Source organism: Passer montanus, unplaced genomic scaffold, assembly GCF_014805655.1.
Source record: "Passer montanus isolate IOZ18808 unplaced genomic scaffold, ASM1480565v1 scaffold127, whole genome shotgun sequence".
Lineage (NCBI taxonomy): Eukaryota > Metazoa > Chordata > Aves > Passeriformes > Passeridae > Passer > Passer montanus.
The window spans coordinates 635,104-660,626 of NW_024359499.1; the positions used below are offsets into that span (position 1 = coordinate 635,104).

The following is a 25,523-nucleotide window of genomic DNA, read 5'->3' on the forward strand; positions in this document are numbered from 1 at the left end:
TTGCTCATCTGGGGTTCAAGGCTGCCCAGAGCACAAGTCAGAAAGAGCTGAGGGCCTCAGCCTGGAGAAAAGGAGGCTCAGGGGGACCTTGTGGCTCTGCACAACTCCTGACAGGAGGGGACAGCTGGGTGATGTCAGGCTCTGCTCCCTGGGAACAGGGACAGGACAAGACGAAATTGCCTCAAGTTAGGGAGGTTTAGGTTGGAGACTGGGGAGAAGTTCTTTCCTGAAGAGGTTGTCAGGCAGTGGCAGAACCGCCCAGGGCAGCAGTGAAGTTGCCATCTCTGGAAGTGTTCAAATGGTGTGTGAATGTGACACCTGGGACATGATTCAGTGGTAAACGTGGCAGTGCTGGGTCAGCAGTTGAACTCCATGATCTTAGAGCACCTTTCCAACCTAAGTGATTTCATGATTCCGTGTTTTGGGGAACCTGGGCCCTTGTGGGGTTCCACCCACACTTCCATCCCTCCATCATCCCTGGGCTCACTGCCCTGGCTCTTGCCCCTCACCACGGATGCCCCGTGAGCCCCAGCAGCAAGACCAGAAGGGAATCAGCTCCTTTCAGCTCATTTCTTTAATAAGGAGACGTAAATCATTACAAAATAACCATCAAACAATCAGAGACGGAACGACAGAGTCCACACGAGGGGAAGGGGCATTAAAAGCAGCTTCCGCCGGAGCCGAGCGCTGCGGGGCTGGGACGGTCCGAGCGGGGCCGGCACTGCGGGGCCGAGAGTGGCCGAGCCTGCGACTCCCAAAGGAGCTGGCTCCTCTGTCCCAGATCGGGAGAAAAAAGGAAAGGAACCCGAGCCTGTTGCCAAGGCTCGTGGATTCACTTCCTTTTTTAACCCGGGGAGCATCTCCATGGCACAGCTGGGTTTGCTCCACGGTGCCACCAGGAGAGGGAAGTGCCAGCTCTCGTCCCCAAAACAGAAACCACCGATCGGACATGGCAGAAATAACCCAAATTGCTCCAAAAAGCCTTTTCACCACCAGCAGGTCGATCCCATCTGTGCCCAGCGTTGTCCCGTCCCCTCGCCCGGCGTGACAGCGGCACCCAAGGCCAGCAGGGCGGTGGCCACTGAGGCTCCTGGCAGCCTGAGCCCCACGAAACCGGGGGGACGTGGACACATGGGGGGAAGGGGTCACGGCTCACCGTGGGCCTGTCCCTGGGGGGTCCCGGTGCACCGTGCTCTAATATGGCTTCTAAAGTTGCTCTGACGGTGAGATGCACCAACGCGACACAGGACACCGAAGCCACGATGTAGCTGCTACCCGGCCATGGGACAAACGCGACAAGACACAGGAACACGACACACATGGACACCACGGCCGCGTCGGTGAGAGCTCACTCTCCGCTGGCGGGTCGGGCTTGGCATGCTTTGCTTCTTGGCATTATTTTCTTTTATATGATTAATTGGGGATTTTCATTTTAACTGGGGGGGGAAAAATCAGGGCGGTGGAGAGCTCTCGAGCGATGGGTTTTGGTAGTGGCCGCCTCCTCCCTGGCGGGAGGCCGGAGATGGGGACGGCGGCGCTGGGAGGGTGGCAGCCGCCGGGCTGGGGCCATGCTGCTACTGCTACGTGGCTGCGTCACATGCACTGCTCGTGGTATATACAGCTATGTCTCCATATAATTCACCTACACACAGCTAAGGGGCGGGTCAGAGGCAGCGCAGATGGCTTCAGGATGTTGGTTGGTTTTCCCTTTTTTATTAAAAAAAAAAAATTAAATCATGTATTAAAGTCACAGTCTTCCCCCTCCAAGGCTTGAAGAGTCTGAATGGAAAGCAGCCAGGGTGGATCAGCACTCCTGGCCTGGATCCCCGGACCCCGGCCGATGCGGTGGGTCTGGGGGCAGAGGGGTGGAGGGGAGCACACAGGAGGGGGTGCATCTGGGGTGTGCAGGTGTGATGTGCAGGTGTGCAGATGTGCAGGTGTGCAGGTGTGCAGGTGTACACGTGTGTACCTGCTTCCCTGGGAAGGCTGCGGGGCCATGCACACTCGCTGGCTGCAAACAGTAGAATTTCAGTGCTTTTTCTAATTCCTCTTCTTTTAACCCATTCCATGTAAGGCAAATGCCCCCATACACCCCACACCCCCTGCCCCAGACACCTGGATGGACCCCAAAATGAGACTGAGTCCTAGCAGTGCTCCTGACCATGGGGCATCGGCCCCCCTCCAGCTCCCCATTATTAAAAGCAAACAAAGACTTCTTCTCCCTTTGGCTACAGGGGCAGGGCAGGACCCCTTCTGTTGATACTGACACATTCATTAGGAAAAGGGACTAATTAAAGCTGGAGATGGCCCTGAGAGACCACTGGCTGGATGACCCCTGCAGACCCAGCGTGGCCCCGGTGCCACCTTCACCAGGGCATGGGCCAAGTGCAGCCGCAGTGGTGGTGGAGGTGCTCGTTAGAGGTCCCTGTCCAACATCCCCTTCCCACACTGCAGCTCGGCCATCCGAGCCCCAAACCTCCCACGGATGGAGATGTCCTGCCCTGGGCACCTGTCCCAGAGCTGCACAGCCCTCCAGGGACAGGGGCTGGTCCCCATGTCCATTTGAACCCCCTGAGCCAAGTTTCAAACCCAGTGACTGCCACCAAGTTTCCCATCATCTCCCCACCTCTGGAGAGGGCCAGGATGCCCTTCAGGAAGTCAGAGCTGCGGGAGCTGCTAAAGCATCCCACAGCACTGGGATGAGCTCAGTTTTGGCACTGTGTCCCTGGACCCGGTCCCAGCCCAGAGCAGTGTCCCCAGTGCCAGCACATCCCTGGGGCTCAACCCTTCACTGCTGCAGTGCTGGAACCCCCACACTGAGTCCAGGGAAGCCAAAGGGAGCAGAGACAAAGTGAGGCTGCTGTGGAGCTGGAGCTGGGACAGGGACATGAGCTAACATCAGTGCTCCAGTACAGACTGGACTGAACTGGGCAGGGCTGCTGGACCCTCTCCCAGCTGCAGAGAGCTGTGTTGGCTTTCTGGCTCAAGGGCTTTTCTGGGACAGTGGGAGAAGTAGCCTAGAGAAGCTCTTAGCCACTGTCAGGGTCGTGGATATGGCTTATACCCCAAGGGGAGCAGGATGGGGTGGGTTTAACAGCCAATGGCCTGGTGGGGAGTAACAGCTCATGGGGGTCAGGGGCTTTGGTCCCTTGTTGGCCCCAGGCCCCAGGCTTGCTCTTGCCATCCCCACCTGCAGCAGGTGGTGGGGCTGGAGCTCCCCATGGCCCCCTGGCTGTCCTGAGGCTGAGGCACCCACAGCAATGATGGGACATGCGATGGACAGTCTCTGGGGACACACCTGGTTCAGCTCTGGGGGGTTGCCCCCATCACATCTGGAGACCTCTCATTGTAAACCTGCCTCGTGGAAGCATTTTGATCTATGGGATTCACCAAGCATGGTGGGACACAGGTGCAAATCACCCAGCGCTGCCCCTCTGGGGACAAAACAGAGGTTGTGGTGCTGCTGCTGCTGGTGATCCACACAGTGCTGCTGGTGCATCCACATTTCCCCCTGTGTCTCCATGGAGCAGCCCTCCTGAGGATCGTTGTGCCCAGACTGGCCTCCACAGCTCCTGCTGCAACACTGAGGGCTTGGCACCCCACCACCCCAGCAGGATCCATGGCCCCTGCAAGCCTCTCCTCAGAGAACCCAAACCTGGAGCTGGCCAGGGGCACTCAGCCTTCCTTGGGGAGGGCCAGGGGGAGGCACCCAGGTCTCTTCAGAGGGTGTTCTGCACCATTTTTCTGACTCAGTGCTGGTCATGCCCCAACCAAGCACAGTGGGTCTGGTCATCTCGCACCATCAGCCTCCAGTATCACCTCCACGCAACGTTCCACAGTTCCCCACGTGATCCCAAGGGCAGGATGGTGGCAGGAATGCTGCAGGCTGGTGACACAGCTGCTGGGGAAGGTCCCAGGTGTGCTGCTGGCTTTGCACTGGGAAGGGATGGCGAGCAGAGGCAATGGGACATGCAGCAGAAGGGAGCGATGCTGAAGAACAAAAAGAACCATCCATGTCTTTAACCTCTTCCCCTGGAAGCTATTGGGACTGCCTGGATACCCTTCCAGAGGCATCGAAGGGCATTTCAGCTTAGAACAAAAACCAAAAGGAAGGTTGCAGAACTGAGGTATCAGTAGCTCTGGGTCAAGTGTCCGCAGCGCCGCGCCGGCCGGCAGAGCTGCCTATTTGTTCTTGCCGAGAGCTGCATCTACTTCCTCCTCTGGCTTCAGCGAGTGCCACTGGGCGATGGGCCGCCGCGGGTTGGCCAGCATGTCGGACCAGTGCCGCAGCTCCGTGCCCGTGGAGTTCAAGCCCGTGAAGATCTTGCCAATGGCTTCGTTCTTCCCCAGCTTGTCGTAGTCCAGCACTGTGATGACCACTTGCACTTTCTAAAGGAGGAAACTTTTTTTTAGAGGGGTGGGAAGGTGCAGTGGCCATGACAGCTCCACAGGCCCAGGGTGCCCCAGGGTGCCCCAGGGATGCCCCAAGGATGAGCCCCACTGTGGCCCATTTTGGGGCAGGGCCCCCTCCCTGCTTCCTTCATGTCCTTCTCTGAGGAGTGCAGAGCTCAGTGGGGTCCCAGCTCATCCTGAGCTGATTCACCTGGGAAGGGTCACCAAGGCATGGTGTGGGGCTGGGCAAGAGCTGTGGGCTCCTGGACAGGGGCAAGGGGCATGTGCCAGGACTTGCACAGGGCATGGGGGGGAAGAGAGCAGTGGCCAAGAGTCCAAAATGCCCCCAGGACCACCCTATTATGCTCAGGGTGAGCACTGTAGGATCGGGAGCAGAGGAAAGCCCCATTCCAGCTGTGATCTGGGTTGGGGTTCATCTCCCATGGGCGCTGCCCAGCCTCCCACCTCTGCCCCCACACCAGCTGCCCTCAGCATCAGCCCAGGCCCCAGATGAGACTGGAATAATGTCCTGGGTAACCAGACCAGGAGCTCAGCAGGAGTGGCTCAGGCTGCTGGGAAGGCTGGGACGAGGGCTCAGGCAGCTTTAGGACATCTGCCATCCCAGAGGAATCATCAGACAAACCTGTATCTGCTCAAAGGGGATCTCAAAACTGAAGGACTCATTGAAGTAGGGGTTCAGGGTCTTCTTCTTGACTGTGGTCTTCTTCTTCTTCAACCTCTTGCCATTCTGCAGCAGGTGGATCTTCACGTAGGGATCTGGGGGTCAAGATGGGGCATTAGCCAGGGCTGAGGTGCCCTGGGGATACCACTGGGGATACCCCTGAGGATACCCTGGGATACCTCCTTGGGCCCAGGAGATAGCTCGGCTCAGGATGAGGGAGAGACTGCCCTGAGACAGTCTGAGGTTTGTGGATGGATGCCAAAGACAAAATGGTTGGGCTGGAGATTTGTGGGAGCTGGCCAAGGGATGGAGCTCTTCTGCATTCAGCAGAGCTGGGGAAGGGTCTGGAGAGTCAGGAGAGTGAGGAGAGGCTGAAGGAGCTACGGAGCTCAGCCTGGAGAAAAGGAGGCTCAGGAGGACCTTCTCATTCTCCACAACTCCCTGACAGGAGGGGGCAGCCAGGGGGGATCAGGCTCTGCTCCCACGGAACAAGGGACAGGAAAAGAGGAAACAGCCTCAAGCTGAGACAGGGAATGTTCAGGCTGGAGATCAAGACTTTGTTTATGGAAAAGATGGTCAGGCATTGGAACTGCCCAGAGAGATGTTGGAGTCCCCATCCTTGGAGCTGTCCAAGCAATGCCTGGACATGGCACTCAGTGCTCTGGTTTGGATGAAAAGGTAGGGACCAGGCACAAGTTGAACTTGATGGTCCTGAAGGTCTATCCCAACAGTAATGATTCTGGGATTCTGTGCTGTGGACACAGCAGGGAAAGGCAGGGGACAATAGAGTGACAACTGGCCTGTCAGGTGAGTGACAATGGGAGGGTTTTGGCCTGACCCCTGTTTCTGGAGCTGCAAAGCCCACAATAAAGCTGAGTCCTTCCAGCCATGCAGGTACTGCTCTTGTCATGGCTGAAGCACATCTGGAGAGAGCTGAGGACCCCTGGGCACAGAGCTCAGCCCCAGGATGGGACTGGGAAAACACTTCAAGCACAAAACATGCTGTCAACCGAGGTCCCCAGCCACAAGGACCAGGAGCAAATGGCAGAGGAGCACTTTCGGCACCCAGGTCCTGCAGCATCCTGGGGGACCAAATTTGAAGGGTCCTTCCCAAGAGTTGGGGACGCATCCCATGCCCACCTCCCCTCACCCCCAGCCAGACCTGGGGCTGCCTCCAAGGCATGAGGAGGCACTGGAGGTTTTCCCGGATTTTCCCAAGCTGGTGGCCCCAGAGTCCTTTCCCACAGAGGATGCTGAGAGTCCCCAGTAGGGCACGGGGAGGCTGCCTCTGAGTCACCCACCTGAGAGGCCCCCAACATCCATCTTCTTCAGGTTCTTGGCTTCCAGGATGCAGACAGTGAGCTTCCCGGCCGTGGGCACGTACCGGAGGGAGATGCAGATATCTCCCAGCTTCTCTGGCTGCCAAGCAGAGCAAGGGGGAAGATCAAAGCCTTGCAAGTGCCTGGGACTCCAGTGGTTGGACACAATCACACATGCAGTTCTCCTCAAACCCTGCTCAGTCCAGGCACAAGCTGGCACCCTGTGCACCAACACAAGAGTTTGATCACAGGGTCCAGGACAAGCTAGGCCCAGCACAGCACTCAAGATATTTTATAGTCTTGATTTTTTTGTTATAGAAACATTTTCACACAGAGGAACAACAGGTTAGATCCCAGTAATGACTGCCAGGATGTTCATGGTGCCCCGATGGGACCCCACAGTGATCAGGACTCAGAGCTGTGGGATGGCCCTGAAAGCAGAGCTCACCCCATGACCAGCCCCCATCCCAGGCCCCCAGGCAGGGGTCCAGCTGGCTGCAGGCTGGCTCTCACCTCCTCCTTCTCGCCACTCTGCAGGTCCCGCCACTCCTCGATGGGCTGGCCCAGGTCCACTGTGTTCATGGGCACCTTCACCTCACCGATGATGTCGTGCTTGGAGAAGCGATCGAAGTCGTAGATGGCCATCACCAGCGTCTTCCCACCCAGCTCCTGGTAGGGCACCTGCACCAAGGGACAACAAGCAGGCTGCAAGGGGGACCCTGAGCCAGGACCACTGCTCCTGGAAAGGAGAGTCAGCACACAGGACTGCTACAGCCAGGGGGAAGGAGTGGAGTGGGAGACAAGGTCCTGTGTAATGGATGCAGGGGCTCACCTTGAAAGTGAAGGTCTCATTGAAGGCAGGGTTGAGGGTCTTCTTCTGCACTTTGGTCTCATACTTTTTCTTTTTGTCAGGGAGCAGGAACACCTTGACATAGGGGTCTGAGGTGCCACCCATGTCCAAAGCTGGCAGTTCGGCAGCTTGGAGGATCCCCACTGTGAGCTGGAAGGGCAGAGGAGTCCTCAGTGAGACAGCCCAGCCATGCAGTGCAGCTGCCAAGGGCTCATCTCCAGTCCAACATGGGGCAGGACTCCCTATGACACAGCACCCACCCAGCTCCTCCTTCCCTCATGTGCCTCCCAGGTCCAGCACAGAGACCTGTCCTCCTCTCAACACCCCCTGGGCAAACCCCACTCTTCAGCTGAGCCCCAGCCCCTCCATCACCTGGTTTGCCTGGAAATCATAGTCCAGTGAGAACTGCAGCTTGCCCAGGTTCTCTGGCTCCTTCTCCTCTTCCTCACCTTCCCCCTCTGTCAGACCCGTCTCTGCGTCATCGTCGTCCTGTTGGTCCTGCAATGGCAGCCGAGGTGTCCAGCTCAGCAGAACAGCCACAGCCCAGCAGCCCCAGCCCCATAGCTCTGGGCACCTCAGCACCCCAACCCTCCTGGCATCTCAACACCCAGGTTCTCCCCAGCAGAGGAAAGGAGACCCACGTGCTGGGGACATGAAGCATGGACAGAGCAGGCTGGGGGTGGCACTGGCTGTGCCACAGCCACGCAGCTCCCGGGGGGGCCCCAGTGCTGGTCCAGCCACAATGACAGGGGGCTGCCAGGGGTGCCAGGACAAGGGATTGACTGCAGTGGAGGAGGTTTGGTGCTTGCAGGTGGTGGGTCCTGTGCCCCCCAGCCCATGCTTGGAGGAGCACTACAGCCAGAGCTAAGGGTTTATCAGGGCCATTTCCAGGCTTTGTAGGCTCAGAAATAGATTGTCCCCAGGAAATCCACCCCTCTTCCTGCCTCTCCAAGCACAGTCCAGGGGTGGGAGTCCCAGCTCCTTGCCCCCTCTTTGATGTGTCCCCAGTCCCCCATCCCGCCCAGGATGATGGAGAAGGAGGCTCATGGTGCCACTTACGTGGAGGGTGTCCCCGAGCAGAGAGGCAGCCAGGGCAGGGCAGCGAGGGCACCGAGGGCAAAGAGAGACACATTACACAGACATGAGGGACCGTGGCAGGGTGGGGCATCAGGGCTTGCACCACCTGCGGAGCCCCCAGGACGCAGCCCTCGCTCTGCAGTGGGGATCCCACCTCACACCTCCCCTTCTCCTGCTCCAGCCCTGTCTGCATGCCCATGGTGCCCACATGGCTCTGAAGAGAAGGAGCAGATACCCAAATTCTCCCACCCCCTCCAAACGGCCACGGGTCAAGGCCATTGAAATGGCTGGGGTGGCCCCAAGCCTGTGGGTACCAAAGCCTGCCTTGGGCTGGCCACCAGGATGAATTACCAGCACCTGCCACTTCACCTCAGACATTTTGGTGATCCCAAACTGCCCGGTGTTTTGGCCTGGTGGGCCTCCACTCTCAGCTAAAGGCTCAGAGAAATGAGTCTGACCCAGAGGGAGGTAGGATTAAATCAACATTTCCTGGCTCAGGTGAAGCACTGGCAGGTCCAGGCCAGCTTGAGCCTGGTCCATCTGGGCCACCAGACACTGGAAGAGGACAGGAAGAGGACAGTGCTGCTGTCTCAGGTCCTGGCTCCACTGTCCCATCCCAGGGTCCTGGTGGCTCCATCCCAATCTGCTGCCTGATCTATGAGTGCTCTGACACAGTCCATAACTCAGCCAGAAGGGCTGTTGGCCAAGCCAAGGAGGACATCACCTGGTTGCCTGACTTCATGTCCTTCATGTTCATGGCATTCTTCATGCCTTTGCCCTTCTCCTTCTTGTTCTTCTTCTTCTTGCAGCAGCACTTCTTGCAGATGCAGAAGCAACAGGTGAGGATGAGGAGTCCAGCCACGACTGCGATGGCAATGAGGGCCCAGGGTGGCACTGTGGGCAAAAGCCAGTGTCGTGGTCAGCCCTGCAGCTCCCTCCCAGCCACCCAAAAACCTTGTTCCACAGGTTGTACTGGGACCAGTGTGGTGGGGAGGTCATCAGGAGGGAAACACCTGGGAAAGGAGCTACTCACAGGGAATCTTGTTGAGCTCATTCATGAACTTGTCCCTCAGCTTGGTGAACATGTCCTCCTTGCTCTCGCCCGGCCCCGCAGCCTCAGTGGAGTTCTCCATCGTGCTCATGGGCAGCGTGCTGGCCGTGGCCTCTGGGGCCATCATGGATGCTTGCTTGAACGTCATGGTGGGTCAGGGGCTCCTGGAACACATCATCTCGCTGGTCACACAGCTCCCTGCTGCCCCACTCCTCCCCAGTGTCCCCAGGACAGCACCTGCGTGGGCAGCCGGGCTGCACCACAACACCCCATCCTCTGCTAGAGGGGCACAGACCCAGTGGCTGTGAGAGGTCACCTGGACCCCTCACAAGCCGTGGGAAGCTCAGCTGGCCCCTGGGTTTCCTGGTCCTTGACACCTCCAAAGCCACTGGGAACATCACCCAGCCTTGCATCAATGATAGTGCCAGCTCCGAGCCTCTTGGGGACAATGGGGACACTCCTGGGAGGAGTTCACCTGCAAGGCCCCTTGGGATGAGAGGAGGGGGTTTGCATCCCCAGGGGAGAAGAATGAGGTCACTTGGGACAAATCCAGCCCTCCCATCTCCTCCTCTTCTCAGGCAGGGACCCCAGGCATGGGGCACCCACAGGGACCCAGCACTGGTGTGGCACCCTCAGGACTTGCTCCCAGCCCCAGGGCAGCTTCCAAGTCTGGGAACAGCAGTAACACACTGCTCTTCCTCCAGCCCCCAGGGAGCTTTGGCAGGGCACATTTTGAGGATGGATGGAAACCGGGAAGAGCTGCCTCCACACAGCAGTGGCAGGGTCAGTGGGTCAACTCCCATGTCACAGGTACCATGTCCTGGGTGCCACACCTCCCAACCCCATAGGGCTCCCCTGGCCAGCTCTGCTCCTCCATGGAGCAAGGGAAGGTGTTCAGGTCACAGCCAGGGCTCCAAAACAGCCCAACATGCTCTGCACCCCCTCCCCAGCCCAGCTGGGTCTGAGCACCTGCCAAGGATGGGGATAGCCATGGTCTTGTAAATGTGGCTTTGACTCCAGCAGGCAAACCTTGTACAAAGTACCCCCACAACCCCAGCTCCAGCCCCAAAGTGCCTCCACAACCCCATGAGAAAGCAGCTTGCAAGAGAAGACCAAAGCAGGGAAAAATGCCAGGGAATGCGCAATGCCAGGGGGTTAAGGAGAGCACCAGGCTCTCCAGCAGGGGAAGCAGAGACCAGCAGGATCACTGATAACCCAGAAGGGAGTTTCTGGAGGCAGATGAGCTGTGGCTTGAGTGCACACCCTTCCTTGCATCTCTTCTTTCCTCCTCACCCTCAGAAGCCTCTCGGCAAGAGCATCATCCCCTGGGGCCAGGTGCTCCTCTGCCTTTCCTGCAGAACTTGGAAAGGAGTGTTCTCACCTCAAAAAAGGCAGCCAGAGAGACCTGGAGGTGTTGCTGCCCCAAACTGACACTGCTGTGTGTCTCTGGGCACCTTGCAGGTGAATCAAGCTCTGAATTACCCAGAGTGTGGCTCCACACCTGGACACCTTCCTACTGCACCACTGCTCCCAGGGGAATGTGGTGTGGGGGTCTAGGGGGGCCCCCCATGAGGCAGAGGCAGCCCTTCACACAGCAAAATGTGATTATGTGACTCCCACCTAGACAAGGTCCCTGCTGCAAGCCTGCAGCTTGCTCACCCCTGGCCACAGCCACCTTCCCACCCCAGCGAGGGGCTGTCACAGCCCAAACACCAGCATCAGCATCACCTAGCCCTGAAAGCTGGACTAGGGGGCTGGAGAAGGATGCTGGAGGTTCCCCACAATCCTACATCCTTCTTGGGATGAACCAGGAGCTGCTGCATTTAACCCCTAGCCAGCTGAGGGTTATTTGATCTTGAGGGCCTCGAAGGTTCCCCAAAGCTTCCTGCAGCTGAGGAGACCTGGCTGTGTGTCTGGGTCTGTCCCCACCACTTGAGAGGTTTGTCCCCATCACTACCCATGTGCACCAGGGTGGGTGGGAGGAGAGACAGGATTTGGAAACCAAAGGCTGCTGCGGGTAACCTCCAAGTGCTGGATCCTGCCCCCTTGGTCTGGGGCAGGAGTCCTGGCTCTGCCCTGCACCCAGGGACAAAGGGTGTGGGGTCCAGGCCACTGACCCCCTGCAAGCTCCCCAGAAAACAGGAGGTGGGAGACCCAGGGCTGCACCCCACCACAACACACCCCAAGGCACCCGCTCTGCACCCAAAGCTGCCACACGAGGTGGGCAGCACCCAGGGGGGCACCTGGCTGAGCCGCCTGTCCTCCCGGTCCTCGGTCGCCGGTGCCAGCACTGCCCGGGGGGCAGCAGAGCCCCGGGATGCGATGATCTCGGTGCTGCTCCTGCAGCGCGGAGCCACCATCCAGCGGGATGGCGGTACAGCGGGAGTGCCCTGCAGCCCCGGGTGCCACGGTGGGCACGGGCACAGGCAGGCTGTGCACCCCTGAGCGAGCTGGGGTGGGCGTCAGTGTGCAAGGGCTGTGCATGTGCACGGAGAGAGTCCGTGCGTGTCTGCACACGGGTGGAAATGGAGGTGCAAGCGTGTCCGTGCACTTGTGCAAGCAGGTGTGCATGGGACATGCAAATGTGTGACGGTGTGAATGCTTGTGTAATGTGTGTGCAGAGGGTGTGTGTGGGTGTGTGTGTGTGTGTGTGCAAACATGCACAGGGTATCAGGGTGGGGGTGTGTGTGTGTGTGGGTGTGTGTGTGTGTGTGTGTAAACATGCACAGGGTATGAATGTGTGTGTGTGAATGTGCACAGGGTATGTAAACGCTCGTGCACGGCGTGTGTGTGTGTGAATGCTCATGCCTGGGCATGTGCCCGTGGCTGTGCACAGGTGTGAGCACACCTGCCCGGGCTGTGTGTGTGTGCCCAGGGCTGTATGTGAGTGCCTGGGCTGTGTGTGAGTGCACACACGGGCAGTGTGTGAGTGCCCGGGCTGTGTGTGCCCAGGGCTGTCCCCGGGGCTGTGCACAGCTGTCCGGGCTGTGTGTGAGTGCACACATGGGCAGCATGTGAGTGCCCAGGCTGTGTGTGAGTGCCCGGGCTGTGTGTGAGTGCACACACAGGCAGCGTGTGAGTGCACAGGCAGTGTGTGAGTGCCTGGGCTGTGTGTGTGTGCCCGGGGCTGTGCACCCCTGCCCGGGCTGTGTTTTGTCGCTCGGGCAGGCCCGTGCGGCTAGGGCTGTGTGTGAGTGCACATGTGGGCAGTGTGTGAGTGCCCAGGCTGTGTGTGAGTGCCCGGGGCTGTGTGTGAGTGCACACACAGTGTGTGTTTGCCCGGGGCTGTCCCCGGGGCTGTGTGTGAGTGCCCGGGCTGTGTGTGTGTGCCCGGGGCTGTGCACCCCTGCCCGGGCTGTGTTTTGTCGCTCGGGCAGGCCCGTGTGGCTCTGCCAGCAGCCAGCCGTGGCTGTGCGTGCCCCCACCCAGCGAGGCAGTGCCCGCGGCCCGTGCAGGGCTGGCACACACCCGCCCAGGGCCGAGTGCCAGCGGGCAGGAGCTGGGTGCCGGGGGCTGCGGGGCAGCGATGCAGCACAGACACCTGGCCGGGGATCTGCTGCTTCGGGGGCTGCTGGGGGCCTCCGCGGGGCTGGGGGCTGCAGGCAGCACCAGGCCTCGCTGGAGGGGGTGCTTTTGAACCGGGCAACCTAATTAGCATCACTAATTGCTCCCTTGTGGCGCTCACCGGGCCCTGGCAGAGCTGAGGCCCGGGCGAAACTGAGGCCCTGAAGGCGCCTGCGAGGAGCCAGCCAATGGAGCCGCTGCTGCTGCTGTCCCTCCAGCCCAGCCCTGCCATGGGGACGGGGCTGATCCTGCCCCCAGGCCAGGGCACTGCTGCTGCCCCTCCAGCCGAGCCCTGCCACGGGGACGGGGCTGATCCTGCCCCCAGGCCAGGGCACTGCTGCTGCCCCTCCAGCCGAGCCCTGCCACGGGGACGGGGCTGATCCTGCCCCCAGGCCAGGGCACTGCTGCTGCCCCTCCAGCCGAGCCCTGCCACGGGGACGGGGCTGATCCTTCCCCCAGGCCAGGGCACCAGGCTTTGCTCTGCCTCCTGCCCGGCAGGGCGGGGCAGTGTGTGGGGGCAGGCCGGGCGCGGGGCAGCGTGTGGGGCACGGAGAGCAGGCAGGCGGGCAGAGTGATCTTGGGGATGTCCCCTCACCTCCGGGGCCCAGTCCCCCATGTGCCACCGCCTCACTGGGCGTCCCCGGGCACATCCCGTGTGCCCAGCAGGCACAAGCGGGCAGCCCAGCCCTCAGCTGTGGGGGCAGAGCTGTTTCCACCCGGGGCGCAGATTGGCGGTGCGAGGGGCCCGTGCCAGCCCCTGTCCCTCCAGCCCCTGTCCCTGTCCCAGCACCAGTCCCAGCCACTCTCCCTGTCCCTGTCCCAGCCCCTGTCCCTGTCCCTGTCCCTGTTCCAGTCCCAGCCCCAGTCCCTTTCCCAGCCCCAGCCCCAGTCCCAGCCCCTGCCCCTTCCCCCGGCAGCGGGCGGGGGCCGTGCGGGCACGGCTGCGGCACTGCATTGCAGTCCTGCTCCGGCTCCGCTGCCTGCTTCGGTTGTTTTTTTTTTTCTCATTCCTTTTGCAATTTTTTTCCCCTCCTCTTTGCAAGTTGCGGCAGCCGCTGGCGAGGAGCCGAGCGGCCGGCGGTGCGGTGGGAAGGGAGCTCGGCCCCCGCAATCCCCACCGCACCCAAACCCTGCTGGGCTGCCCCTGCCGAGCACTCGCTGCCGTTCTTCGAGTTTCCTCTTTTTTCCTGCCTGGTTTGGAGTTGTTCCCCGCCAATCCCCACTGCTCCCGTCACCCCCCGCCAAGATCGCAGGTTAGGGACATAAAGAAAATATGAGGCTTATAATTAACCATTTCTATCAGTCCTTGGCCGAAGAACAAGCGCGGGTTATGGCATCATGAATAAATTCTGGCTAAGAAGGGACCCCTTGCTGCCTTGCTGGTCCCTGGGGATCCCCCTGCCCCTCCGTGGGGTGCAGCACCCATCAGAGGAGGTTGATGGGAATGGCAGGACGCACTGCACCCCTCCTCCCACCAAAAAAACCCACCAGGAGCTCCCCATGGAGCAGGACAGGCTTCAGCTCAGCAGCTGCTGCAGAGACCCCACAGGGGCAGAGGGTGGCGAGGGTGGCACATTACCCATGCACCTCCACTACACTGCCCCTGCGGGGTGGGGGTCCCCACAGCCCCCCAGCTGCCCCCTCTGCACCCACAGGGCTTTCTCTTGCTCCATGTTGCTCCAGCCCCCAAGTGTGTAGCCTTGAACCCCACCAAACCCATCAACCCCACGGTGAATTTCTCCCCTACTGCACCCCCCTGCAGCCCCCAATGCCTCATCCTGCAGCCCTCAGTGCAGCACCCAAATCCACCACTGCAGCACCCCACCCCCAGAGGACATCCCATATCCCGTGCCTGCAGCACTTCCCAGCCCCCCTATTCTGTCACCCCAGCCCTGCTTCATGCCTGCACCTGCATGCTGCACCACCCTCAGAGCCCCTAAAACCCTTCTGCACCCCACACTGTGTTACCCTGTAGCCCTCAGGCAGTGTCCCCCAGCTGCAAGCATCTGGCCTAGGAGCCCCCCAGAGCTGTATCCAGCGAGCTCCCTCCAGGCTCAGCCCCCAGACTCGCCCCAGGTGTCCATCCCCCTCCCCCGGTAAAGCTGACACTGAACCCCGAGAAACTGCCCTGAGCTCCAAAGCAGCCCTTCCTGGTGTGAACACCCTGGCTCCATCGCTGATTTTAGGGAGCAGAGGGGGTGGGGGTGTCCCCCTCCCTTGTACACATTCCATTTGCTGCATTCCATTGCCGGCACCACCCCAAGGTCTGGTGGGATGTAAATCCCAGGCTGGAGCCCATTCCCAGGGTATCCCTTGTGTACAGAAAAGCAGTTTAGACACTGAAAAATCCCCCTCCTGAGCCCTTCATCCCTCCTCCTCCATAAAGACTCCATCCCAGAGACCACCCCCCCACACACACGCTGCTGCAGCACCTGGCACACAAAAGGGGATTTGGGGTTTCCCCAGAGCTGGTCCCATCAGGGGTATCCACTGCCCCAGCAGCAGCTCCCTGTCTGGGTGGGATGGGGAAGGATGGAGGGGGGATTCACTGGCTGAGGGGCTTTGAGGACCTCTCGTCAGCCAGGATGTTCTGCAAAGGACCAGACCCGGGGTGAGAATCTGGGGATGCACAGAAGGACCGGGATGTCCCTGGACACGGCAGCACAGCGAGCTCAGTCCCATCGGGGTGAGGGCTTTTGGGGAATCCAGCTGCTCCTCTGCAGGGGCAGAAGGAACCTCCCCTCTCCAGCAGCAGGAACCTCTCCCCTCCAGGAAGGTGAAGGCCGGGGGGATGATGGAGAGCAGGAACAGCAACAGTGAAGATTAATGAGGCTGAGGCAGCAATTAGCAGCAGCCAGTGCTGACCGAGCATGGGCTGGGAGTGGGCAGGCGGGTACAGGGGGTCCCAGCTCCGACCCCCCAGCCCGAAGGGATGACCCCGATCTGGAGGAGGCTCGTTAGCTAACAAAGGGTGGCCGTGGGCTAGAGGGATGAGTTATTGCTCCTTTAGGGGATGGCAGAGCCAGGTCTGAGCTGTCCTGCTGGGACAGGGATGTGGGAACCCGCCGGACCTCCACAAACGAGGAGCTGACCCCAAAACTGTGCTGCCGTGTGCCAGGGCTTGGATGATCACGAACGAAAATCCCGAGCCAGCTTCAAGGCAAGACCTCTCCCACCCCAATGCCAGAGGGAAGCCTGAGCCCTACAGAGCCCGCACAATCCTGCAGTGCAGCCCGGGGCCAAGCAGAGATTCCAGACTACAGCTGAGATACTTGGCAGTGCCCCATCTGGATTTTGATACCAACAGATGTTTTGCTTCTGGGGTCAGGAGCTGGAGGGGGAGATCCCATCTCTGGGAAGCACTGGCACAATGCCTGGGCACCCCTCAGCCGGGCACGGCGGCCCCGGCTCCCCAGCACTCCCATTGCACTGGGACATGGAAGGGACATGCTGGGCCGGAGTTTCAGCTCACAGCGGTGAGACAGGAGACTCTAATTAAGGCAAAAACATGACTTGGCTTCTAATGGTCATTTAATTAACAGAGAACTTCTGGCAAGGGATGTGTGAAGGCACCATACCAAAGGATGAGGGAGGAAGGAGGGGAAGGGGAGCTGGGTGGGGAGATGCTGCAGGACCCTGGTGCAAAGGACTCTGCAACAGAGCAAAACCATGGAATCTCATCCCTATTCCCCTTCCCCAGCCCCAGCACAACACTACAGCAGCTGCATCAGCAGTGCCAGATGAGACCCTCAGCACCCAGGATGGCAGAGCAGCTCCCAGGGCTTGGGGAGCGCCTTTCCCCAGGATCCCCCCATATTCCCACCCTGATCCTTGCTGAGGGCAAGGGGAGTCTCTGCTCCCCCAGCTCCACATTTCTCAGGGGAGGGTATTCCTACAGCTGAGGGGTGTGATGGGGTGAGGATACTCCTGTAGCTAGTGACACCACAGGACCTGAGCTGCTGAGACATCACCCTCTCAGGGACACGTGTTCCTGTCCCCAAACCCATGTAGGAGCAGGTGCTGCTGGCCAGACACCCCCACTCTCCAAGGGAAACTGAGGCACAGCATGGGAAGCAGCATCCTGAGAGGAAATTCCAGAGCAGGGCTGAAGCTCAGCCTTCCCCCATCTCTGAGTGTGCCAGTGAGAGCCACCAGACCTCACTGGGACTCCCAGCACTGCTTCCCCATCCTGCAGGCTCCAGCAGCATCTCTGGATGGGACCAGAGCTGGCCAGCACCCTCCTCCCACCAGAGCACGCTCCACTCATGGCCTCAGCACCCACCAGCTCCCTAATTAAACTAACGACTTGCTGGGGTTCAGCAGCCCCAGCCACAGGCTCTTCCCCAGGGATGAGTAATCCGAGGAGGGCACCACACTGCCCAGCTCGGGATGAGCTCCTGCCTCACTGCCCCACGGCTGGAATCTGGGCTCCTCATCATGGAGCCCCTGGTCTCAAGGAAGAAAACTCAGCCCCAGCTCATGAGGGCAAGCTTGTAAAATAAAAAATTTAAAACTGATGGTGGTTTCACAGCCAGTGCTTGCCTATGAGAGAGGATCTGCGTTACTCACAGCGAAACCAAGCGAGGTCTAGCAGAAAATGCAGCCTTAAGGCAGCCTTTGTCCATCATCTGGGTTCCAGATTGATGGCTTCTGGTGTTCCCAAGCCAAACCATCAGCTTCTGCTACCAGAAGTCTCCCACTGGATGGACACCTAAAATTTAATGTGGGGAAGGGATGATCCCACTCTGCCCTGCTCGCCCCTGTGCATCCTCTGTAAAGTGACCCCCCCAGCCAACAACCAGCAGGTACTGGGGAGCTTCTCAGCAATGGCAGGGCCCCCAAAACATTGTGACTCGGGTTTGTCCCTACCCAGGGACACCTCCCTTCATGGGGACCACTGCTGGCACCCACCAGTGCCAGGGTGCCCAGTGAGACAGCTCAGGGATTTTCTGTGCCTTTGCCTCTAAAATCAGAACAGCAACATGGAGAAATGGGGGACGAGGGCAGTGACAGCTCACAGTGCCAGCGCCCACATGAGAGGAGAGAAGGACCCACTGCTGGGCACTCAGAGTCCTGCCTGGCACCCAGAGGTGCTGATCCCCCAAAGCCCATTTTCTGTAGAGGGCTCAGGCCTGGCTCTGGTTTGCAGCTGCCCCAGAAAGGAAGGGCAGAAGGGAGCTGAGCTGGGACTGGTGCCAGGGCTCCTGCAGAGCCAGGGCAGGCACTGCCACAGCCACAGCCACCTGAAATTCGGGTGCCAACAGCAAAGGAACTGATAAGCACCTTGTCCCCCTCTCCACTGTGGCTCTCTGCTTCCCACTGTCTCCCATCACTGCTGCACTGCTCTCTCATCCCACAGGAATGCTGCAGGGGCTGCAGGCACCATTCACCACCAGCACTTTCTCCAGAGGGTTTTGGCTCATGCCATGTGCCACCATGGCACAGGCAGAAGAGGCAGCTGGGGATGCTGGACACCACATCCTGAGCTGTGGGGACACAGCTGCTGCCAAGGACAGCAGGGCATATGGAACATCCCGTATGGCACTGACCACCGCCACAGCAAACCACCAGGCTCACCCCAACCCCAGGCAGCACAAGCAGTCCACCCTTGGCAGACAGAGCCATGAATGGCCTGGGAAAGCAGCCTCCCAACAAACAGGTTCCAGGTGCTGCCAGAGCCCAGCCCACTCCCCAGCACTGTGATGCCACGGCAGCACTGTCTTGCTCTGAAGGCAACACGAGAGCAGCTAAATAGGGCACCAGATGGTGATGGGCTGAGCTGCCCTGGCACTTGGAAGCCACCACACAGCCAGGAGTTCCAAGTTCTGCCCTCCTGGGTGGGCATCATGCTGCTGGCACCACAGCCACACTGCCAGCACTCCCAGCCATGGCCCCGTGCCATGCTGATGGCTCCAGATCAGCATGGGAGGAGAGAAAAGGAGCCAGGTCAGCTCCTGGGGAAGAGCCAGAAGTGGCTCCAGGCACAGTCTGAGACACCGTGGATCGATCCCAGACAGGAGCAGGGAGTGCACACTCTGTGCTGCTCCCCAGCTCAGAGCATGGGCTGAACCCAGACACAAGCCACGAGGGGCCATTTCCAGGGGGAGGCTCCAGGGAGATCTCCACAGCTCCCAGCCAAGCACGAGGTCTTGATGGGCTGGTGTTAGAATCCAGGAAACTCATCTCCCATCCCTGGGGAGCTCCCAGCAATGCTCATCCCCCTCCTCCCTGTCAGCCTGGGCTCAGTCCCCCAGGACTGGATGCCTGTGGGAGCAATGCTGGTGCTGCTTGCCCAGCTCCAAGGCACGGAGAGCCCAGAGGGAGAGTAGAGCTCTGTGTCCCCAGGGCCTTCCAGCCTTGTGGCATTTGGGGAGGCAAAGGGAATGGAGGAAGCACAAGGATGGGATCAGCAAGGATACAGCAGCCCAGGGGATTTTGTTGTGGCACAAAGCCCCACCAAGGCCAGGACACGGGACTGAGTTCCATGAATGAACCTTGTGCAGATGGAGAAATGTCACTGGGAGAGCTGGGAGCGCAGCTGGGGTGATGAGCACAGCCCCTGAACACCACAGGGGGGTTGTCTGTCCCTGCCTGGCCCCTCTGAACTGCATCCCTGTGTGACTCCAAGTGTTTTGTTGGCACAAGCACAACAGCACACACTTTCAGGGCTGCACAGAGGAGCTGCTTCACCAGTGCATCCTGGAGAAGGGTGTTCCTCCCTGGAAAAACCTGAAGAGCCCAGATGCAAAACACCCTGGTTCCTGAACTGGTGTTGGTGGTCACCATCCCTTCCAAGGGTTCCCCATGGCCAGGCCCACACTACTCCACCAGGAGGTCTCTGCTCAGCTCTCCCGTGGCACAGAGCAGTGCCTGAGCTGGCACAGCCCCACACAGCTCACTGCAGAACCAGGCAGGGGCTGCGCCAAGCTGCTGGCACTGGTGCCACCATGCTGCATGGGCACAGTGGGCACAAGCCAGCACCTTCATCCCAGGCACTAACCCAGCTCTGCCAGGCTTCAGCTCCAGGAGAAAACCCTGGGACTCCCCTGGGAACAGAGAAAGACAGCAACAGAGCCCACAGGGAGCTTATAAATCCACACATGGCTCTGAAATTTGGGGTTGTTTTCTTCCTTGAATCCTCTGCTGGAGGCCAGTGGGAGCTGTGGTGCCACTTGGGGTTCCCCAGAACCAGCAGCCCTCAGTCCTAGCATGCCCCAGGGACACCCTGTGTCCTGCAGGAGAAGGCAGGAGGCATCTCTCTGGGATGATGCTGAGCAGTTTGGAGGCTGATCCCACCTCGATGGTGTTTTGGTGGAATTGCTGTGGTGTGAGGCACCGCGTGAGGCTCACAGGAGTCAGGGATGCCTCATTCCGTGCCAGCACTGCCAGGATGTCAGCTCTGCTGATCCCAAACCAGCCTGGCACACAGGCACGTCACACTGCCTGCTACTCACAGACACTCCCAATGCCCATGGCTTCAGCCTGGCCCCAAACAGCTCCCCAGGTGTCTGGCAGCAGGACAGTCCCCCCAGGCCACCTCCAGCTCAGCCCAGACTCAGGGCTTGGACTACCCCATCGCATCCCACAGCAGCCACCTACACCTGGTGCCACAAGCACCCACTTTGCTCCTGGTCTCCCCATATCCCCAGGGATGCACAAGCCGAGTCGATGTCTGCTGCACCCTGCAGGGCTGGGAAAAGCTGGGGAGCAGAAAACACCCCAGATTAATTAAAACACACCAGCTTTCCTTAAGATGCTCAGGGAGAAGGACACCCTGTCAGTGGCAGAAGTACCTTCCAGGCCAGTGGAGGCACAGCCAGCCCGTGGGGATGGGTTTAGTGCAACAGTCAGACAACGTCCTGTGTGGGAGAGTGGGATGTGGCTCCAGATGGCAGGAATGTGACACAGCCCAGCACTGCCACATGTACTGCCAGAGCTGGCTGCAGTCACCCCTCCCAAAGCACCAGCACCGGCAGAATCACCCCAGGGGGAACAGGCAGCCCTGCCAGACTGACTGCTGACCAGCAGCTAAATTCAGGGACAACACAATTCCTACTCCAAACAGCAGATCTGATGAAACATCACAACTTCCAGCACGCAGGAAGCAATGGAGCAGGTGGTCCCACCAGGATGTGGCAGCCCCCAAACTCAGCAGGAGACACCAGGATCCCACACCGCAGGGCTGACAGGAAAGGGCCAGCACCATCCCCAGCAGCGGGATTACACCAGTTTGGGGCATTCAGATTCCAGACGCACGCTGCCTAATTTACGGTTTAATTAATAAATGGGGAATTATGCCAAGTTTATCCAATACTTTTGGATGCGTGATGTTATCAAAATCCCATTACTGATGAAGGAAGGCATGAAAAGCAAAATTAGCTTTGGCATCTGAAACAGTTCAGTCAATGCGATAACACAATTATTAGGGCTAATAACCAAAGAGCTCTTTGGGGAGCGCAGGCTCACGCAGGAGCTGAGCTGAGGGCACGAGCCGGGGAAGAGCCGGGTCATCATCCAGGAGGGAAAGGCCGACCGCAGCCAAGGGCAAAAGCTTTTTGCCGATTGCACTTCCCGGCGGCTCCAGATAACTGGCACGGGGAAGGTGCTGGTGGCCACCAGGCTGAGGAGGAGCACGGCCGGGCACGGTGCCGAGCTGCACTGCCGGGAGTAGGGAATTAAAAAATACAGGATTTCAAACCAGTGGGCACTGGGTCCCATCTGTACACTGGGCATTGATCCTGCTGGAGGACATCACGGCTGCCAGCTCGCAGCTCTCTGCGCAGCCTGGGGAAGGAGAAATTCCAGTCATAATGAGGAGCCGCAGTCATCCGGCTCCCAGAGCTGGGACTTTGCCAAAACCATGGTGAACTGGAGGGAGGACCTGCGGGGGAGTGGGAGTCCCAGCTCACTTCAGTGGCCTCTAGCTCCAGCACAGTGACCATCCCTGGGGCTTATGGAGCAGGAGGCAGCTCCCATGGGAGCAGTCGGAGGCAAACACCACAGTGGCTAGTTTTGGAAATCCCCCTGCCATGGATATACAATATATATCCATGTGCATGTATATATAGGGTCTATATGACTGTATTTGTGTGTCCTCCCTCCTCTGGGACCGTGGGTGCTGTGGGCAGTGGGGTGCAGAGCCAGCACTCAGTGCCACTGGTGCTGCTCAGTGCCACTGCCACCGCCTGGCTCACAGGCAGCAAGGGACGTGTCCTCGCCCTGCAGAATCGGGGGCACCAGGGCTTCAGGCTGGCTCCCAGCAAGCAGGGCAGGGGTGCTCACCAGGGGAGGCTGGGCAAGGTGCCAGGGGATCGGGCAAGGTCAGACCCATCCCTGCACTACACCCGTAAGCAAGGAGGAGACACAGCATCACTCTGAGAGGCGCTCGGGTTTGGGGGCACTGGGGTGCTGTGCGGGTTTGTGCTGTTCTCGAGCAGCACAGGTGACTCCCGCTGCCACTGCTGGCCTCAATGACCTTGGGTGTATCACCTCCCCCTTGATGTCACACTCCACCTGCACACAGACCACCGCAAACCGCACTTTCTCCCACCCAAACCCTGCGGCCAAAAGCACCCGCACGCAGCAAGGGCGAAGAGCCCCGGGGATGCCCAGGGATGCCCCGGGGGTCGGGCAGCCCTGGGCAGCGTGCGGCCGAGGCACTGTGCTAGCGAGCAATAATGCAGCAGGCTGGGGACTCCTGCCGGTGGCTGCGCTGCCGCTCGGTGCGTGCAGGAGTAACACCGCTGCAGCAGCAGCAGCTCGCGTACCGCCAGCCTGCGCTCAGGACTGAAGTTTTGCTGCAGCAGAGGAGCAGGCGGGGAGTCCAGCAGCGCCCTGCAGCTCCACAGCGCAAGAGGCTGGGCTGTCGGACACTCTGCAGTGGGTGACACCCCGCAGCACCCCGGCCGCTCTCTCTCGGAGGACAGAAGAGCGCTGCGCCAAGGAGCGCCCGTGCAGAGAGAAATACAGAGGCACTGATACAGTTGGAGACCACGAAGCAATGGGTGACACAGACTTGTGTCCCCCCCCTCCCTGTGCCATAGTCACCTTGCAACGCTGCCTGTCCCCTGCGCAATTTGCAGAGCTCCTTTGGGATCACTCTTTAAAACTAGGCTGAGGGGAGCAGCGATGTGCTGAGCACAGCAAGGGCTGCGGCACCCCAGAGTGACATCCCCGGCGCTGGACCGAACCCCTCTGCACGGCTGCACCCTGACGGCACCCAGCCAGCGCAGGGAGTGCCAGAGGAGCCCGGAGATGGTGTAGCCACGGCGGGGGAGTCCAGACGGAGGGTCTGTCTGGAGCTGGCTCCTGGCCAGGCCGCTAAAGAAGCCGTCAGTGCAGCGGGGTTTGTAGCTGCCCACGCTGGGGCCACGCCGCTCCCCGGGTTCCCAGCACCAGGGTGGGTTCCCCGCAATGCTGCGGGAACAGCCTCGCGCCCTCGCCACTCCCGGGGCCAGCACCCCAAGGGCACCCATTGCCGGGCAGCCGCAGGGATGAGGAGCTGGAGCATCCCGCAGCGCCCGGAGGGCACCTTTGACCCGCGCGGCATCCTCGGGGTGGCCCCGCACTCCCAGGGGCTCCCACGCTTTCGGGAGGGTCCCCACGCCCCTGAGTGCTCCCCGCCAGCTCCGCAGCCTCCTGCACCACTGGCCGCCCCCCTCTCCATCCCTCCAGGCTCCGTCCCCAGCCGCCTTCTGGGCGCAGCCCCCCAGGGGCAGCCTCCGGGCGTTGGGCACTCAGGGACCCGTGTCCCGGGATGGGTTCCCGGGAAAAGCGCTGGTCCCTGCCCTGCTCCCGGCAGGGTGCACTACCCGGTGCCCGCAGCGAGTACTCCATCCCACCCCACGAGGGACGACCGCACCTCGGGTGGCGGTGCCGGGACGGGCTCGGCGAGAGCTCGGGCAGCCCCGTCCCGCAGAGTCCGCGCCGCTGCGGCAGCGGGGGAAACTTCGGTGGGAGTGCGGGCGGGCACTTACCGGCCGGGGCGGCGGCAGCGGAGCGGAGCGGAGCGCTCCGAGCGCGGGCAGAGCAGCGCTGGGCGCGGGGCGGGCGGGACGGGCGCGCTCGGTGCGCTCGGTGCCGGGCCTCGGCCCGCCCGGCCCCCCCGGGCTCGCACGGGAGCGGCACCGCCCGCGGGCCCCCGGGAATCCGCACCGGGCACCCCATGGGGTCACCTCACACTGGGCACCGAGCACCGGGAAGCCCCCACTGGGGTCACCTCACACCGGCACTTCACATCAGGACCGAGCACGGGCTCTGGGCACAGGCACCCCGCGCCGGGGTCACCTCACACACAGCACTGGCACTGACACCAGGGACGGCCACCAGGCTCCTCATAGCGGGCGCTAATCCTGGGCGCCAGCACCGAACACTTCGCGTCAATCGCCTCGCACTGGTCCCTTCTCACCAGTGACCTTGCGCCGATCACCGCCCGCCTGTCACCCACCACTGTCACCACCACGGGGACCCGCCGGGTCCCTGCTGCGGCCACAGGAGAGAGGCGCTGGAGGCAGCTGTGGTGGCGGCACCTCCACCGTGCCTCCCCCCAGATCCAGAGGGACTCCTGGGAGCCCAGCTCTGGTTTCAGAGCCAAAACATCAGGAAAAACCTGATGGGATTCAAGAGAGGAGCCCGGGCGGGGAGCAGAGGGCAGTGGGGGGACAATTTTGCCCCTGCTGTGGGATCCCCTTCCCATCAACGGAGTCTTCAGTGGGCAAAGGGAGCCCTCGGATACTCCTTACTCCCCATACATGAGCCAGGGACAGGGACGCTGTGGGCTCACCCCAAACCACCCCAGCTAAGGCTCCACCACCTTCATTCCAGCAGTCCCCGGTCCCAGTGTCGCAGCCAGAGCTTCTAAACTACACAGGGAGGTGGCCGGCTGCTCCAGCTTCTCCAGCCAGAGACACTCTAGAGAGGTGATGCCTGGAGCAGGGAGAGCATCCCGAGGTCCCAGCACAGCTGGGAGCTGCATCACCCAAAACCTCTGCACACTCTAGTTTTGCTGCAGCAAAACCCCCTCCCAGCCTTGCACCAGCCCCCGACAACACCACAGAGACAGGCAGGAGCTCCCCCCGGATCCTGGGGGCAGGGGAAGGGCCCTGCATGGCGCCGTATCCCCACTGCAGCGCCCAGGGGGGCTGGTTGCCGAAACCGAAGGGTTCCTCCACTACCCATCACTCTTGAAAACGGCGTCTGAGTGTTTCCAAACGCCGGAGTCCGTCTGAAATTGAAGCGTCAGCATCATCCCCGTGTGGTCCCTCTGCATTTCCCCCACCGCCGCCCCAGGGCTCGGACCGATCCCTCTGGCTCTGCGCCGTGGCAATTCCCCATGTCACGATGTGTGGGACCCTTCTGCCGCTCCCCTGCCTCCTCTCCCGCCTGCTCTGCTGCCCGCACAGGGCTTGGAGTCAGCGCAGCTCGGGGTGCACGCCCTGGGCACATCCTCTGTGTCCGAGACCGCACCCACCGTAACCAACTGGTGTGAACTCGCCCTGCGGGAGCAGCGGGAGCCGATGGGAAGAGCCCTCTCCTGGCCCTGGATGCGCCACTGCAGCCTCTTACAGCTCATCGCCATCCCGTCATTAA

General features: G+C 60.6%; 1 protein-coding gene across 3 annotated transcripts; it reads right to left on the minus strand.

The window, feature by feature from the left end:
* Nucleotides 1-559: 559 nt before the first annotated feature.
* On the minus strand, nucleotides 560-25,126 carry SYT2 (synaptotagmin 2). 3 transcript variants are annotated; one of them, XM_039698567.1, is made up of 9 exons: nucleotides 25,109-25,126; nucleotides 9,354-9,535; nucleotides 9,045-9,214; nucleotides 7,616-7,732; nucleotides 7,226-7,393; nucleotides 6,907-7,074; nucleotides 6,376-6,493; nucleotides 5,036-5,169; nucleotides 4,183-4,389 (listed from the first exon to the last, which is right to left on the minus strand). In XM_039698567.1, the coding sequence occupies exons 2-9, from the start codon at nucleotides 9,517-9,519 to the stop codon at nucleotides 4,183-4,185; spliced, it is 1,248 nt and encodes a 415-aa protein (XP_039554501.1). In that variant the 5' UTR covers nucleotides 9,520-9,535; nucleotides 25,109-25,126. The 3 variants fall into 3 exon arrangements, with proteins under 3 accessions (XP_039554502.1, XP_039554501.1, XP_039554500.1); XM_039698566.1 differs by lacking the exon at nucleotides 25,109-25,126 and adding an exon at nucleotides 23,912-24,018; XM_039698568.1 differs by lacking the exon at nucleotides 25,109-25,126 and having other exon boundaries at nucleotides 560-4,389; nucleotides 9,354-9,519.
* Between the last annotated feature and the right edge of the window lie 397 nt (nucleotides 25,127-25,523).

Coding starts and splice junctions, on each gene's coding strand:
- SYT2 (XM_039698568.1), bottom strand. CDS start 9,519: ATGACGTTCAAGCAAGCATCCATGATGGCCCCAGAGGCCACGGCCAGC. Junction 7,394..7,615: donor ATGATTTCCAGGCAAACCAG/GTGATGGAGGGG, acceptor CTGCCCTTCCAG/CTCACAGTGGGGATCCTCCA. Junction 5,170..6,375: donor GGATGTTGGGGGCCTCTCAG/GTGGGTGACTCA, acceptor CTTGACCCCCAG/ATCCCTACGTGAAGATCCAC.